The 18,924-nt window shown below is 37.9% G+C and overlaps 1 protein-coding gene across 1 annotated transcript in view; it reads right to left on the bottom strand.

Annotated features, from left to right (window-relative positions):
* Positions 1 to 18,924, bottom strand: part of DNAH6 (dynein axonemal heavy chain 6) — a 273,547-nt gene that overhangs the window by 230,873 nt on the left and 23,750 nt on the right. Inside the window, exons 5-7 of the mRNA XM_082642773.1 lie at positions 6,695 to 6,962; positions 622 to 756; positions 409 to 529 (exon numbers count right to left, since the gene is read on the bottom strand). Of these exons, the coding sequence (XP_082498899.1) occupies positions 409 to 529; positions 622 to 756; positions 6,695 to 6,962 (524 nt within the window). The remainder of the gene's footprint in view (positions 1 to 408; positions 530 to 621; positions 757 to 6,694; positions 6,963 to 18,924) is intronic.

The following is an 18,924-nucleotide window of genomic DNA, read 5'->3' as shown; positions in this document are numbered from 1 at the left end:
TACCCTCCTTTTCTGCCTGCATAAAATTATCCTTTAGAGTCCCTACCAGCTGGGGCCAATTCTGAGATCCATCCAGTCCCTTAATTTTAACAAACTTATTGTCTGTACTAGTAGGTTGGACGTACGTTTAAGCAGAGAAGCCCCGAGTCCACTATAAAATGCTTGTGAAATAAAGGTTCTGTAACTAGTTTAGAAATACTATACACAAGCAAGGGTAATGCAAAGAAGATGTGGTACTTACTGTTTTATCCCCTTCTACAATATACATTGAATTTATAATCTAACAAGCAAAGATTGGAAGAATTGAAAAATAGGGTCCTTATTTAAAATAGAAAAGTGGAATGAAAACGAATTAACATTTTGGAAAGCCAACACTTCTGATCTGTTGAAGTTCTTTCCCTTTCATACCCTCAATAAGTTCATATGTACAGTCATCAGGCATAAATCCTGCAGCACACAAAGCAACTCGACAAGCCTTTCTGACCACTTCTTTGGCCTTGTTTCGAAATTCTTCTAGGCGCTCTGTCACCTAGACATTGATAAATATGCATCATTAGTGGTACCAAAGTATAAGTAATAGGGAAAAATAAAATCTTGAAACTTATAGACAAAGTTCCTCACCTCTTCTAGCCATACGGCTTGTGTAACTTTAAATTCTTGCAGAGTGTAGGTGTGATATTTCTCAATATAACAAAGTCCCATAAAACTCAATTGATAACACAATTCATTTATTTTAAGGAGAGCTGGTCGCAAATACTAAATGAAAATAGAAATTTATCATTATTTAGTAAAAAAAACCCTTGCCTTTTAGAAGTATAAAAATATTGGGGAAGCAAGAATGGTAATTAAGGAAAATAAATGGCTCTATATGTTAATTTCAGCTACAGCTACAAAGTGCATACATTGAAAAGGGACAATTCTGAAATTTTGCTCTGAAAGTATTCTTTGAATTATCAGATTTAATTTGTCTGAATTCCTTTCTTTTCATTTTGAATACATGTCTTTTAACCATGAAATTGAGGGCAAGTAACAGAGGATGGGGCAATATCTTAAATTTCACTAGGTTTGGCTAATAGCTATTAAAAGATTCTTAGTGTTACCTTAGGACTTTACAATGTCCAGTCACCATGATAATGGATGGGCCCATCTATTGATCTAAGAGGTTATGATATAGAACAAAGACAAATTTTAACTTTAAAATTTCAGTGGGTAACAGTCTCTATTAAGAATCTACCTTGCATTGTTGGCTGGCAGAATGAGTGGAAGTATTTGTAGAATAATGTCACATAATATAATTTAATCTTCCTCTATGCCATCATCATAAATCAGGGTTTTAGGGTGGTGCCTTTGAAGGCACATGTTCCAAGATTATTTCTAGGTCATTCACCCTCACTTCTAATTTAATCAAAGGAGGAGCAATAACATTATATTTTTAAAAAGTTAACTTAAATTTATTTATATGTGACACTGGTTTAAGTGTTATATATAGTACACTCTTGGACTCTTTTCTAGGAGTTTCCAAAACAGGACAACCAATAGTCATTCAGACCAACATGAAATAGTGTTTTAATTATTTTTTCTAAGTACAAATAAAGGGAAGTTATAATTAGTTTAAAGAGGGAAGAGATATGGGAACATGTATATGTATAACTGATTTACTTTGTTATAAAGCAGAAACTAACACACCATTGTAAAGCAATTATACTCCAATAAAGATGTTAAAAAAAGTCAATTGTATTGCTATATAGAATATGTGTGTATATATATATATATGTATGTATATATATATACACAATATTTATATATATTTATACATATATCATTTAGATATATTCTTTATATGTATTGTAGAACATATATGTGCATTGAATACACATATATGTATAGAATACACATATATACTCTATAATACATATATATTCTATATATATAAAATGAAAAATCCAAAGTGAAATTTAAGAAAACAATTACAATAGTATCAAAAATAATAAAATATTTGGGAGTAGGGCTTCCCTGGTGGCGCAGTGGTTGAGAGTCCGCCTGCCGATGCAGGGGACACCGGTTCATGCCCCAGTCTGGGAAGATCCCACATGCTGTGGAGCGGCTAGGCCCGTGAGCCATGGCCACTGAGCCTGTGCTTCTGGAGCCTGTGCTCCGCAACGGGAGAGGCCAAAACAGTGAGAGGCCCGCGTACCACACACACACAAAAAATAATAAAAATAAATAAATAAATAAATAAATAAATAAATAAATAAATATATTTGGGAGTAAATTTAACAAAAGAAATGTAAAATATATACTTTGAAAACTACAAAACATTGTTGAAAGAAATTGAAGAACATCTAAATAAATGGAAAAGGATTATATGTTCATAGACTAGAAAAGTTAATGCTGTTAAAATGGCAATTATTTCCTAAATTGATCTACAGATTTAAAGCATTCCCTATCAAAATCCCAACTAGCTTCCTTGCAGAAATTGACAAGCTGGTCTTAAAATTCATGTGGAAATTCAAGAGGCCCGGGGAAGTCACACTTCCTAATTTCAAAATTTACTACTAAACTACAGTACTCAAGTTAGTGTGGTACTAGCATAAGGATAGATATAGATCAACAGAAAAAAATTGAGAGTGCAGAAATCCTCACATTTACAGGCAATTGCTGACAAGGGTGCCAGGACAATTCAAGGCAGGAAGAATAGTCTTTGCAACAAATGGTGCTGGGACAACTGGACAGCCACATGCAACAGGATGAAGGTGAACCCATACCTGATGCCATCAGCAAAAATTAACTTGAGATGGATTGAAGACCTAAATATAAGAGTTAAAACTATAGAACTATTAGAAGAAAATATAGGGGTAAATTTTTGTGACCTGAGATGAAGCAGTAGATTTTTATACCAAAAACACAAGCAGCAAAAGAAAAAAAATGGACAAAACAGACTTCATCAAAATTAAGAACTTTTGTGCTTCAAAGGATACCATCATGAAAGTGCAAAGACCCATAAAATGGGAGAAAAGTTTTGCCAATCATATATCTGATAAGGGATTTGTATCCAGACTATATAAAGAATTCTTACAACTCAATAGTAAAATACAGGTAACTTAATTAAAAATGGGCAAAGTATCTGAATAGACAGTTCTCCAGATAATATATACAAATGGCCAAAAGGCACATGAAAAGATGCTCACCATCATTACTCATCAGGGTAATATAAATCAAAACCACAATGAAATGCCACTTCACAACCAGTAAGAAAAGCTATAATGAAAAATGCAGATGCAACAGTGAGAATATGGAGAAACTGAAGCCTTCATATGCTGTTGGTGGTAATGTAAAATTGTGCAGTGGCTTTGGAAAACTGTTTTGCAGTTCCTCAAAATGTTAAACACAGAGTTACTAATGACCTAGCAATTCCACTCCTAGGTATATACTCAAAGAAATAAAAACATATGTCTAGACTAAAACTTGTACACAAATGTTCATAGCAGCATTATTCATAATAGCCAAAAAGTGGAATAACCCAAATATCCATCGGTAGGTGGATGGATAAATAAAACATATATGTATACAAGTGAATATTATTTACTAATAAAAAGAAATGTCATGCTACAACATAGCATGTTGTATTCAAAATATTATGCTAAGTAAAATATTATGCTTCAAAATATTATGCTAAGTAAAATATTATGCTTCAAAATATTTGCTAAGTAAAAAATATTCAAAATATTATGCTAAGTAAAAAAGCCAGTCACCGTCAAATATTATGCTAAGTAAAGGGAAGCTTTCTACAAGTTAAAGAGAAGTTCTGCATATTTTTAGATGCAGAGGAAAAGTAGCCAAATGCCAGGAGAGGTAGAAAAAAGTGATATGAAACCTCTCCACCTCTGTTTGGGTGAAATCCTGAGAGATACACTCAAGGGGATAAAACGCAGTGAAGGTATGAGATTTTCAAGTTGAAGGTACAAGAGAGAACTCACCTTGTCACCACCATGTTTTTGTTGTTGTTTATTTGCTTTCAAATAAAGTTCAGTGGTTACAAACATCATTGTGTATCAGAATCATGCAGGGAACTTGTTAAGCTAGAATCTTTGAGTCCCATACATAGAGATTCTGATTCTGTGTTGGACCCAGAAATCTGGATTCTTAAGCATCCCAAGTGATTTTGATGCTGATGATCTAATCTTTCAAAAAGACTCTCATGTGTTTGTCTGTCCTGTGCAGAGTAGAGATGTGTAGTAGAGGAAAAGGCTTAGGTTTGAGAATGAAAAATCTTGAATAGGTAGGAAAATGTAAATAAAAAGGATTTCTTAGTGGCACTGAGCACCAATAAGTTAAAATTCAGTATCATGGACCACATCTGCTACCTTCTAGAAGGGCCTTTAGTAGCAGATAGATTTACACAGGGTGAGTTTTCTAGACACACACCAGGGCCACAGTGAGGTGTTTGTTCTTGCTTTTAGGTTGGTTTGATGATTGATGTTAATGAAATATCTGAAGTTAGTTACAGTTTCAAAGACAAGTTGAAATCTCCCACTTTGTAGAGAATCACCTGAAGAATGTCCTAATTATATCTTAAGCTGTTGACAAAGAAAAAAGGAAAAACATTTTAAACCTTCAAAATATTATGCTAAGTAAAAAAGCCAGTCACAAAGGACCACATATTGTATGGTTCTATTTATATGAAATGTATAGATTAGGCACATCAAGAGAGAAAAGACATAGACTAGTAGTTGTCCAGAGCTGGGGCAGGGGTTGGTCTGGGGGAGTTGGGGAGAAATGGAGAGTGATGCTAATCACTCTTTTTGGAATGGTGGGAATGTTCTAAAATAGACTGTGGTGATGGTTGATCAATTCCATGAATATATTAAAAGCATTCAATTGTATACTTTAAAAGAATGAATTGTATGAATCATACTTCAATAAAGTTGTTATAAGGAAATGTGGGCACAGATGCCAATAAGGCTGGTTACTAAAAATAATCATAAAAAGAAAAATTTCAAGGACAGCTCCACATTTATCCCTTCAACATAGTCTAAAAGAATCAGCCCGCTTAATTAACTCACTGTAAATATAAGACTAGTGGTAAGTGTGTGGATAATGATAGCATCAAATAGATATTTAAACCAACACAATGGCTCGATTAGGTACATCAACCTAAGATTAAAATGATGAGAACTTTCTAGTCTGCTTGGGCTACATTAAAGAGAAAATATTGTCAAGACCAAAGCACTATTGGTATGAATAGTGAGCAGAGAGAATGACAATTCTCAGCACATTAAAAAAAGAGAAAAAGCCTTAAGAATTGAAACAGGTTAAATGCAAGAGGACCTATTTTACTTACCTAGGAATGAATTTATGAAATATATAGTGTCCAAGACATGGTAAAAGATGAAAGGTGGTAAAAAGGTAGTCAAATAGGTTCAAATGCTTGATAGATCCTTAGTGAAATTAGAGGTCTAGGGGTTGAGTTCAATGTCAAGAAGGATTAGAATCTTTTCCACAACCCAGAACACTTGATGGGATGGAGGACCTGAGATGGTACATCTTATATATCTGTTTTGCACTAACACCTATGTGAGCCATATTCCTTGAATGTTCCTTTATTGTGTGACTGATGTCTTGATAATGATCTTTCAGATTACCATATACAAAGTGAACGAAATGACCAGTAAAAAGCAAACTTGAAGCTTCTGATGTGAGAGGGAGGTGACTCAGTGTCATAAAATAGACAGCTGAGGACACTGAGCATGAGAGTAATGGTGATTACAGCTCATTCCCAGGGGCCAAATAGAAAACTTCTACTGCAAGTCAAAATTCAAGGAGTGAGTAGAGATTTTAAATGTGGCCACATACCCTTTAATAGTTCTTTTTGCATGATAATCCCCTCCTCCAAAGTAAATATTAAAAATTTCCCTACTGTCTGAATCTATGATAGAAGAAAATGTATGAGACATTGGGAATTATTGGCCCATGAAAAGAAGCCCCCAAATTATTTTGGACCATAAAGTCCAGAGTGTCTCAAAAATGAGAATTAGTAATAGGGCTTGCTGGCCTGCTCTGTTCAAAAGGATATACAACTTTCCTGATCAACAAGAAAGGGGGTCATGAATCCAAACCTCTGAAGCTGCTTCTAAATAAAGGGGACCTGTGCAACTCTCTTGTTATACTTGAGTGTTTTGCAACCCTAGTTAAAATGTAGAAGAATAAAGATGCAGACATAGAGAATGGATTTGAGGACACTAGTGGAGGGGGGTGAAGGGTAAACTGGGACAAAGTGAGAGAGTGGCATGGACATATATACACCACCAAATGTAAAACAGATAGCTAGTGGGAAGCAGCTGCATAGCACAGGGAGATCAGCTCTGTGCTATGTGACAATCTAGAAGGGTGGGATAGGGAGGATGGGAGGGAGATGCAAGAAGGAGGGGATACGGGGATATATGTATACATATAGCTGATTCACTTTGTTATACAGCAGAGACTAAGACAACACTGTAAAGCAATTATATTCCAATAAAGATGTAAAAAAAAAAAGATGTAGAAATACATTAGATTGTCGGACTTTTAAGTGACAAACAGGATGAAAATTGTCAATTCTCTTGAAAGATGAAATCTTCTATTTCAGGGACAGTCTATACCAATACTTTGTTTTCCTGTGAGTAATTCTTTTAAAACATGATTAATAAATACGTACATGATTAACAATGAACAGATCTTTTTGTAGAGATTTTCGACATCCACTGAATTTTTTAGAGCGGACATTCTTCTTCCACAGGTTAAAAGCCTTCCATTTCCGGAAAAGTGAAAATACGGGAATCTTAGTGAGTTCTCTGTGATATAGATATTCTTGTTCCCATCGATCAATTTCGATAAATTCAATGTCATCATTATAAACATGTGTTACTGCATTTTTGCTAATAGTATAGTAGTCATTTTTACTGATGTTCTCATAATTCACAACCCTTTGAACAAATAAAAATTGGGGCAAGTGAATACAGTATTCAATACAAAATTAAGCAATTGCATTACTATTTTGTTTTTAAAAGATATAACATTTCTGGAAAACAAGTATTATTTAAAAATTAAAAAAATTCTAACAGACTACTTTTAGATTGAATAAATTACTCAAGAAAAGGGAGCTGCTTTTTAACAACCGTTGGACTTATTATAGCTCTTAAGGCTTTCACAACTGTGGTAATATGCTTGATAGTTTCAGTAATGTGATTTTTACAAAAACAAATCAATTATGGATTTTTATGAAAGCTACATGGAAATAAGTTTTTATTTATCTTTGATTCTTTAGAAACTATTCAATAATAATAGTGTAAAAGAGTTTTACATTACCCAATATTGGCAGAATTATGAGAAAGATCAAAACAAGAAAATATGAATTAGATAAGATTAGAATCAAAACCCAGATTAAGCTTAAAAATGTCTAGTTTATCACATATCAAAATAATTGTTAACGAGAAATTGTTTATTTCATCAAGGGTATTCTTCAACCTCATCCATAATAAGAAATTGATCAAGTAAAGAAGAAAAGCAAGAATGGGATAAAAACAGGAGCAAGAATAGGAGTGGGAAACAAAGGAATGAGAATAGAAAGGGCTGATTCTCTAAAACTTCTTGAAATAAGAACTTAGACGGGAACACTCCAGTGAAAATCAACTATTTCCCACGTCTATTTTCTCTTACAGTCCTTAACTCTGCATTCTGAACCTGGGGTTCATGGCCCTTGAGCACAGCCTTCAGGTCATCTGTGAAATCCCTGAAATTGTTGTATGTAAACAAATTTACATACGTATGCATGGTAAATTTTTTAAGGGGTTGGAATAAAATCTCATATGCTTTGGGTCTGTTAATCAAAAAATGACGAACCATTGGCAAAAATCATTTTTAGGTTTTAACTTCTATTTTTGTTTTAATAACACTGAATAAGAAAAATATTTTTAAAATTAGGGCGTACAGGACCAGAATGAAAGCAAACTCAAAGCAAGAGCTGTTCAAGTGAGCGCACAAGGGAACTGGGGGAGCTGATGGTGCTGTGGAGTGGGGAGTCTGAAGGCCACTCTCCCAATTTAGTGCCGTAACAGAAGAACTTCAACTTGCTTAGCTCCTACCCGATGCCACTGCTGGACTCTTTGTCTGTGTTCTGGTTGACTCACGCTAGAAACATCTGGGAAAATGCCAGGTATTACCTGTTGCTGGTGAGGTGTATGGAAACTGTTTAAAATGTTTTTCCTTTTTTCTTTGTCAACAGCTTAAAATATAATTAGGACATTCTTCAGGTGATTCTCTACAAAGTGGGAGATTTCAACTTGTCTTTGAAACTGTAACTAACTTCAGATATTTCATTAACATCAATCATCAAACCAACCTAAAAGCAAGAACAAACACCTCACTGTGGCCCTGGTGTGTGTCTAGAAAACTCACCCTGTGTAAATCTATCTGCTACTAAAGGCCCTTCTAGAAGGTAGCAGATGTGGTCCATGATACTGAATTTTAACTTATTGGTGCTCAGTGCCACTAAGAAATCCTTTTTATTTACATTTTCCTACCTATTCAAGATTTTTCATTCTCAAACCTAAGCCTTTTCCTCTACTACACATCTCTACTCTGCACAGGACAGACAAACACATGAGAGTCTTTTTGAAAGATTAGATCATCAGCATCAAAATCACTTGGGATGCTTAAGAATCCAGATTTCTGGGTCCAACACAGAATCAGAATCTCTATGTATGGGACTCAAAGATTCTAGCTTAACAAGTTCCCTGCATGATTCTGATACACAATGATGTTTGTAACCACTGAACTTTATTTGAAAGCAAATAAACAACAACAAAAACATGGTGGTGACAAGGTGAGTTCTCTCTTGTACCTTCAACTTGAAAATCTCATACCTTCACTGCGTTTTATCCCCTTGAGTGTATCTCTCAGGATTTCACCCAAACAGAGGTGGAGAGGTTTCATATCACTTTTTTCTACCTCTCCTGGCATTTGGCTACTTTTCCTCTGCATCTAAAAATATGCAGAACTTCTCTTTAACTTGTAGAAAGCTTCCCTTTAAAGAAAGTTTTTTCTCAACCCTGCTGCCATTTAACTTAGAATCCCCTGTCTTCTTCCTTCTCTTAAACTTCCTTTATGATGGCCATATCCTCCCCATCTATTCCTCCTTAAAGTTTCTGAAAACTAGGCTTGTTCCTCACTACTCTAATGAAATGCTTCTCTTGAAGATCAGCAGGGGTTTCCTTCTAGCCCAATCCAGTTGGTAGGCAGAAGGGGCAGTAGGGTCAAGGAAATTTTTGCAAAAATTAAGAAGGCCTATGCCCAGTTCTCTGGAATCCTATTTTCCTTAGATGTTCCAGTTTGTCCCCAAGGGGTTGAAACCTAAATATACTCCTTGGATTCCTGTGCTTCATTCCTCACACTATAAACCTCAGTGCTCAGCTGTTCCAGGAGTTGATCCACTACTCCTAAGGGATGGCTGCCTTTTCAGCACCTCTTGGCATTCAGAATTCAGCCTCAAATTTCAGCTGCCTCCTTTGTTATTATTTTTTTCTTTTTTTTGGCACCGTGCAGCTTGAGGGATATTTCCCCACCCCGGAATCGAACCTGGGCCCTTGGTAGTGAAAGCAAGGAGTCCTAACCACTGGACCGCCAGGGAATTCCCTCAGCTGTCTCCTTTGGATGTTTGTACCATAAGGCCTTTCTTTGAGGAAATAATCAGAAAAATTAGTCTTCCTTTAAGACCTAAAAAGAGAACTTAACTTTCTCAATTACTGTGCTCTAAAATTCCTACTTTGCTGATAAAGAAGATGACTTTATGACCCAATTAACTAAACAGAGATCCTTGGAAAGTTAATCAGACTGAGAAGAATGTCTTGAATAAAATTAAACTTAACTATGATTTACTGGAAAAAAAATCTGTAGTGTTTTCTTGCTGCTCAGTGTAGAATCATGGAATCCCTTGTCAAATTATTTTGTGGTAGAAACTGTCTCTGTCCATCTGAAATGAAACTTAGACTCGAGGCTTCTATTAATGTCTAAAAGGGTGTGTCACGTGGAGAGAATTGCATGGCTGACTGTGATAGGTCATCAATTGTCCTGTTCTTGTTGATTTCAGATAAAACTCAAAGGAAATCTACTGGGGGCCTAAAAAACATGATTTCTCCTGTTGGACTTAATTCTTGATTTTTCTAAAACAATAAGATCTCAATGTGATTTGTTATTTCAAACAGCATCTCTATCTGTTGTTACACCTTGCAGTGACGGAAAATGCATCTGTTCATTTTTAAACTGATCCACTGGACTAAAACTGCAGAAGCATGGTTTGTCTCTTGAGACCCTTCTGCTCAAGAACTCTGAACAGCCTATTGCTTATATCATTAAATCCAAATTATTCTGCTGGGTGTTTGTGGCACCCTCCTCCTGTCTCATATTAGTTCCTTCTCTGTCCACACACCACCCTTTTCAACTGTCAGGCTGGTTTCCAGCTTAGGCTGTGCTAGAATGCATACATATCTTTGTCCACCCTGTTCCCTTCTCCCATCCTGATTTCTACAAACAAGAGAGTGATTCCTTACCTGCTATAAGGTACTGGGTTGAATTAGATGAGCTCACGTGGCCCTATGCAAATTTAAGTTGTCTCATTATTTTCATTATTACACAGTTTTAATCATTATGATGTGAACATATTTATTGGACAAAGGGAAACAAGCAAGTGCCTGAAAAGAAGTTAGCTATTTCCTGAGTTTTACATTTATAAACCTCAATCTGTTTGATTATGGTCAATATCATGATTCAGTATGCATCTAGATCTAACCTGAACTGGAGAAGAGAAATGGCTTGGTTTGCTTCTGGTTTGATTAACCAGAAATGGTAAAATATCTGATAAGTAACTCATTTTCACATAGAAAATTAAACAAAATTGTAAGTAAGAGGAAACTTCCAAGTTTCTTCAATAAGAGAGTGCTCTAGGGTCAGTGATTCTCAATATATGGTCCTTGGAATGGCAGCATCAACCTCATGTGGGAATTGCAAATTCGGAGGCCCCCTCCAGACCTACCGAATCAGAAACTTGGGGGTTAACAATCTATGTTTTTGCAAGTCCTTTAGGGCTTTCTGGAGAACAATTGCTCTAGGTCCATGGCCTACAGCTCTGGTTGAATATTGGGATCATTTGATGAGTTTTAAAGAAATGATGTTGCTTGGGCTCTACCACAAACCAATTAAATAAAGCTCTGGGGGTGGGGTCTGGGTGACTCTAGCAGCCAAGGCTGAGAACCACTGCTCTAGGTTCTTCAGATTTCTGTATAAGATGAAGTAATCACCCACTAAATTGTCATAGCTCAAAAATGGTGCCTGTGTGTGTGTGTGTGTGTGTGTGTGTGTGTGTGTGTGTGTGTGTTTGAAGGAAGGGTAGGGAGACAATCCAAAACTAAGGAGTTTTGATGATCCTAGTGAAAACACTAAGGACCTGTTGTGTTTCCACTTGCTGACTGACATTTGACTTGATTGAAATTTCTTCATGGACTAGCCCAAGAAAGCTGTCATTGTGTTAAGCAACCTGGGGAGGTTTCTGATAATGTGGCTTCAAAATGATCTGTTCCTGATTACATAACATATATGCCTCATTATAGTGTTTTTTATAATTATGACCTCAAATGGAAACTAGAATGCTTTCACTTGAGAAAGTTTCAAGCTGGCATTTACCTGTGTTTTCTGTTCTAGGCTGCTAAATACGTGATCTAGCTGAAAGGACAGAACAGCTTTAGTTTGAAATTTAAAAAGCTGCCTAAAAAATTATTTTAGCATAACAGGCTCAGAAACTACTTGAGAAGCAACTTGATCACTTAGAAAGTAATATGGCCTGAACCCAGTGTGGACATTTTTATGGTCCTAACTATATTTCATAGAATCCCAATCCCAACAGATATCCCACAAGAAAAGATTCTTTGGTTATATAGGACAGAAATGCATAATTATATTTAACCCAAGGTTTATCAATCTCAGCACTACTGACATTTGGGGCCAGATAATTCTTCACTGTGTGGGACCATCCTGGGAACTGTCAGCTGTTTAGCAGCATCCCTGTCCTTTTCCCACTCCATACCAGCAGCGCCACTCTTTCCAGTTGTAACAATCAAAAATATCTCTGGATGTTGCCAAATGTCTCCCAGGGGGCAAAAAATCTTCCAGATTGAGAACCAGTGATTTAACTTGATGTTTCTCAAATTTACACGATCATAGAACATGTTCTTTTACTATCCACCTGTTAATATCACTTATGATCTTATGATCCAGGAAATACACACTGGGAAACACTTAGGTAGAGGACACATTGTGTCCTCTTTCTTGGCTTTTCTCGGACCCTAAAGATGCTCAGGATTTAGGAGGACTCTGTTGTACATTGATTTCTAATGACTTTAAAATTGAAATTGCACAGAAGATTAAATCATAGAATTGAAAGATGGAGCATCAGACATTATTCTGAATTTCCTGTCTGTAAATCGCAAAACACTATCAAATAGCAAAGTCCTTAGTATATCTGTACCTCAATTTCCTCCTCATTCAACTATACAGGATGTCTTTTTCCTGGGGCTTTTTTTCAGGATGAAATAAGATTAATGTACAGAAAGCACTCAGCACAATGCCTAGCACAGAGTGTGTGACAAATGTCAGGAGTAGTTGTTATTCTGAGGATGAGTACATTAGGCATAATGCATGAGTGCTTGGGTTCTGAAATTTAACTACTTGGGTTTGAATTCCAGCCCCACAATTCACTAGCTATATGAACTTTGTCAAATTTCTCAACTCTGCCTTAGTTTCCTCATTTGTAAAACGGATATATCAATACTACCCACCTTGTAGAGTTGCTATGAAGATTAATTATATAAAGAATTTGGAACAATATTTGGCACAAACTAAGAGTTGGTGTTTTTAATATTGAGTTGCAGGACTCATCCATTTCTTTGTAAAGGCTTGGTATCCCACTATGGCCTTATGATGCACCCACGGTTCCTTACCAATATGAACAAGTTTATATTTCGGTGACCAAACCAAGAAATAGCAAAATATTGACATACACAATTAAAACAATAGTGAGATGAGAGGTTCCATAGATATGGGAAAAAAGTCCCTCATGTACTAGGGAGGGAATGGTCAGACATCACAGTGGCTCCTTTTTCAGGAGTATGAAAAAGAAATATTTACACATTGCCCTACCAGAGGGTCTCCTTCAATTCAACTAAATGGTCATGCTCATTAGACTTTCATAGACTATATCTGGCAGCCCTCTACCTAGAAGGCTAGAACAGGAACTACTTCTTGCCTTCCAGGCAGCATCAGTCTTTACTTTTCCATGGGACCCCTAGCAACAATTCAATAGCCACCCCCGAGCTATCCTCTCCCCAGGTGACAACTCAGATGCAAGGACATGAGATCCATATTGGGTGGGTGTGATAATCACCCTGGCTTAAGAGGAGCCAATATTTCTTGCAATAACTATAAGCATACATTTTAGGGTTCCTGCAGAGACATGCCCAGAAAAAGAACTGCGAAACTATGGGAAGTCCAAAGCTATGGCTCCCCTTCAGGTACTTATAATTCATTTATAGTTCCTCTCAATGCAGATATAATTTACCAATCAGGGGTCATTTTTATCATAAGCAATGTTGCCTAGAAACAACTGACATTCTACTTGTATTAGGTTACCAGGGGAACAGAGCTTCAGAGTTAACCAAAGGCCAGATTCTCATGCGGAGAAAACTGTTCTACACTCCTCTAAAGCAGCCGTCCCCAACCTTTTTGGCACCAGGGACCGGTTTCGTGGAAGACTATTTTTCCACGGACGGTGAGTGTGTGGGGGATGGTTCAGGAGGTAATGTCAGCGTTGGGGAGCGGCAGATGAAGCTTCACTTGCTTGCCTGCCGCACACCTCCTGCTGTGTGGCATGGTTCCTAACAGGCCATGGACCAATACTGGTCCAGTATTGGTCCGCGGCCCGGGGGTTGGGGACCCCTGCTCTGAAGCAACGCCTCCCAAACTTTGCATGTTCTAACACACTTGTACAGTGATAACATTTTATAAAGCACACTGGTGAAGACATTAATTATAATTTCTTTGTATTATAATAAGAAAAATAAAACAAAATATTCAGGGAAATATTCAATACTGAATTTTATAAAACTTCCAAACAAAGTCTAGCTCATAAACAACCACAGCTATGACTATAAATTTTTGAAGTATCTACTGCATTTCCAATCAAGACATGATGAATGGTCTGTTCAAATTATTAAAGTCACCACTGCTAAGGAATACACTTCATAGACGTGGGAGACAGCAAATGGCAGATGATGATTTATTGCTCTGTCTCTGACGAATGGAAACTCCCTTTTCCACTGACTAGAATTTGTATCACTTGTTCTTTTGAAATTATGTTCCAGAGGTACCATCATTCTTTAATTCTAACAGCTTTTCATTTTCTTGCTTTGATAAATGTGGTGTTGAAATTTCTTATGATAATACAAATTGATTTAAAACCCAATCATTTCCATATCAAGTACCTTAGAAACAATGGTGACACTTTCTCTCAAACATAGATGTTATGCTGTTTGACTTAGTAATTTTTCCTTAAATTTAAATTCTTAACAATGACTAAAAAATCATGAGAGAGCCATTTTAAATTTCACTGTTCTGAAGTTGAATTTTTGCTTTGAATTCCTAATCTTTGTCAGTATGTGTTAATATATTTTCAGGCAGCTCTTATATTTTTTTATTAAGTTCATTCAGGTACTCAAATGTCAGTTAAGTAACCCAGCTGTAAAACCCAAAACTATCCTTCACTAAATCTACAAAGTTGAATCATTTGCAAAATACTATCCAATTCTTGACAAAATTCTTCCTTTGGATCACCTAGGCATTTAAGTCTGAAACAACAAATAATGGTGTTCTGCTCACATATCTTTGTAGAAAGCTTAAAAACAGAAGGTCAGGTGGTGGCTTCGATTTTATTATAGTTACAATTTTGATAATATTATTTAATTTGGAATTCATAACTGCAGAGAAACATTTACATGTGGGAGTTCTTTTGTGAATAAAATACTGTATTATGTATTTTAATCTCAGGATTATCAGAATAAACTCTACATGGAAAATATATTTTCAAGAAGTAGAGAATTCAGCACCACCAGACCAGCTTTTCAACAAATGCTAAAGGAACTTCTTTAGGAGGGAAACACAAGAGAACATAAAGAACTACAAAAACAAACCAGAAACAATTAAGAAAATGGTAACATGCATATCAATAATCACCTTAAATGTAAATGGATTAAATGCTCAAAACCAAAAGACACAGGCTCACTGAATGGATATAACAATAAGACCTGTATATATGCTGTCTACAAGAGACCCACTTCAGACCTAGGGACATATACAGACTGAAAGTGAGGGGATTGAAAAAGATATTCCATGCAAATGGAAATCAAAAGAAAGCTGGTGTAGCAATACTCATATCAGACAAAATAGACTTTAAAATAAAGACTGTTTCAAGAGACAAGGAAGGACACTACATAATGATCAAGGGATCAATCCAAGAAGATATAACAACTATAAATATATATGCACCCAACATAGGAGCAACTCAATACATAAGGCAAATGCTAACAGCCATAAAAGTGGAAATTGACACTAACACAATAATAGTGGAGGAATTTAACACCCCACTTACACCAATGGACAGATCATCCAGACAGAAAATTAATATGGAAACACAAGCCTTAAATGACACATTAGACCAGATAGACCTAGTTGATATTTATAGGACATTGCATCTGAAAACAGCAGAATACACTTTCTTCTCAAGTGCACACAGAACATTCTCCAGTATAGATCACATTTTGCATCACAAATCAAGCCTCGGTAAATTGAAGAAAACTGAAATTGTATCAAGCATCTTTTCTGACCACAACACTATGAGATTAGAAATCAATTACAGGAAAAAAACTGTAAAAAACACAAACACATGGAGGCTAAACAATATGCTGCTAAATAACCAAGAGATCACTGAAGAAATACAAAAAAAAACTAGAGACAAATGACAATGAAAACATGACAAACCAAAACCCTATCAGATGCAGCAAAAGCAGTTCTAAGAGGGAAGTTTATAGCAATACAATCCTACCTCAAGAAACAAGAAAAATCATAAATAAACAACCTAACCTTACACCTAAAGCAACTAGAGAAATAAGAACAAACAAAACCCCAAGTTAGCAGAAGGAAAGAAATAATGAAGGTCAGAGCAGAAATCAATGAAATGGAAACTAAGAAAACAATAGCAAAGATTAATAAAACTAAAAGCTGGTTCTTTTGAGAAGATAAACAAAATTGATAAATCTTTAGCCAGACTCATCAAGAAAAAAGGGAGAGGGCTCAAATCAATAAAATTAGAAATGAAAAAGGTGAAGTTATAACTGATACCACAGAAATACAAAGGATAAGATGTAAAGCCAAGGCCTCAGACATGGAGCCGGAGTGTAGACACCTGTCAAGCCCAGGCAGAGTCCTTGGCGCACTGGGTGGCACGGGCAGTGCAGGTGGCCCAGCTCTGACCCTGAGGACACCAGGCCGCCTTGTGCACCTCAGGCCACTGCCATGCCCCTCCGGCAGCTCCGAGTCCCCATTGCCACGCAGCAGCCAGGTGGTACCAGGGATTTGGATGTCCGTGTCTTTGGGGGACCATTACTTCGCCTGCCACATGGCTTTGTATGGGAGGAGCTTCAAGATGGCAGAAGAATAAGATGCAGAGATCAACTTCCTGCCCACAAATACATCAGAAATACATCTATATGTGGAACAACTCCTACAGAACACCTACTGAACGCTGGCAGAAGACCCCAGACCTCCCAAAAGGCAAGAAATCCCCCACGTACCTGGGTAAGGCAAAAAAAAAAAAAAAAAAAAAAGAAAAAACAGAGACAAAAGAATAGGGACGGGACCTGCGCCAGTGGGAGGGAGCCGGGAAGGAGGAAAGGTGTCCACACACTAGGAAGCCCCTTCGCGGGCGGAGACTGCGGGTGGCGGAGGGGGAAAGCTTCAGAGTAGCAGAGGAGAGCGCAGCCACAGGGGTGCGGAGGGCAAAGAGGAGAGATTCCCGCACAGAGGATTGGTGCCAACCGGCACTTACCAGCCCGAGAGGCTTGTCTGCTCACCCGTTGGGACGGGTTGGGGCTGGGAGCTGAGGCTCGGGCTTCGGTTGGATCCCAGGGAGAGGACTGGGGTTGGCTGCGTGAACACAGCCTGAAGGGGGCTAGTGCACCACGGCTAGCCGGGAGGGAGTCCAGGAAAAAGTCTGGAGCTGCCGAAGAGACAAGAGACGTTTTCTTGCCCCTTTGTTTTCTGGGGCGCAAGGAGAGGGGATTAAGAGTGCCGCTTAAAGGAGCTCCAGAGACAGGCGTGAGACACAGCTATCAGCGCCGACCCCAGAGACGGGCATGAGACGCTAAGGCTGCTGCTGCCGCCACCAAGAAGCCTGTGTGCAAGCACAGGTCACTATCCACACCTCCCCTCCAGGGAAGCTGTGCAGCCCGCCACTGCCAGGGTCCCGTGATCCAGGGACACCTTCCCCGGGAGAACACACAGCACACCTCAGGCTGGTGCAACGTCATGCTGGCGTCTGCCGCCGCAGGCTTGCCCTGCATCCGTACCCCTCCCTCCTCCCAGCCCGAGTGGACCAGAGCAGCCAAATCAGTTGCTCCTTTAACCCCGTCCTGTCTAAGTGAAGAGCAGACGCCCTCAGGCGACCTACAGGCAGAGGCGGGTCCAAATCCAAAGCTGAATCCTGGAAGCTGTGCGAATAAAGAAGAGAAAGGGAAATTTCTCCCAGCAGCCTCAGGAGCAGCGGATTAAATCTCCACAATCAACTTGATGTACCCTGCATCTGTGGAATGCCTGAACAGACAACGAATCATCCCAAATTGAGGAGGTGGACTTTGGGAGCAAGCGATATATATATATTTTTCCCTTTTTCTCTTTTTGTGAGTGTGTGTGTGTATGCTTCTGTGTGTGATTTTGCCTGTATAGCTTTGCTTTTACCATTTGTCCTAGGTTTCTGTCTTTTCTTTTTTAATTATTACTTAAAAATTTTTTTCTTAATAATTATTTTTTAATTTTTATTTTAATAACTTTATTTTACACTACTTTATATTATTTTATTTTATCTTCTTCTTTCTTTCTTTCTTTCTTTCTTTCTTTCTTTCTTTCTTTCTTTCTTTCTTTCTTTTTTTTTCTCCCTTTTATTCTGAGCCGTGTGGAGGACAGGCTCTTGGTGCTCCAGCCAGGCGTCAGGGCTGGGCCACTGAGGTGGGAGAGCCAAGTTCAAGACACTGGTCCACAACACACCTCCCAACTCCATGTAATATCAAACGGCAAAAATCCCCCAGAGATCTCCATCTCAATGCCAAGACCGAGCTCCACTCAATGACCAGCAAGCTACAGTGCAGGACACCCTATGCCAAACAACTAGCAAGACAGGAACACAACCCCATCCATTAGCACAGAGGCTCCTAAAATCATAATAAGGCCACAGACACTGCAAAACACACCACTAGACGTGGACCTGCCCAGCAGAAAGACAAGATCCAGCCTCATCCACCAGAATGCAGGCACTAGTCCCCTCCACCAGGAAGCCTACAAAACCCACTGCAACAACATTAGCCACTGGGGACAGACACCAAAAACAATGGAAACTACGAACCTGCAGCCTGCAAAAAGGAGACGCAAAACACAGTAAGTTAAGCAAAGTGAGAAGACAGAGAAACACACAGCAGATAAAGGAGCAAGGCAAAAACCCACCAGACCAAACAAATGAAGAGGAAATAGGTGGTCTACCTGAAAAAGAATTCAGAATATTGATAGTAAAGATGATCC

Source organism: Mesoplodon mirus (genome assembly GCF_964341445.2).
Source record: "Mesoplodon mirus genome assembly, chromosome: 14".
Taxonomy (NCBI): Eukaryota; Metazoa; Chordata; class Mammalia; order Artiodactyla; family Ziphiidae; genus Mesoplodon; species Mesoplodon mirus.
This window is presented reverse-complemented; position numbering and strand designations above follow the sequence as displayed.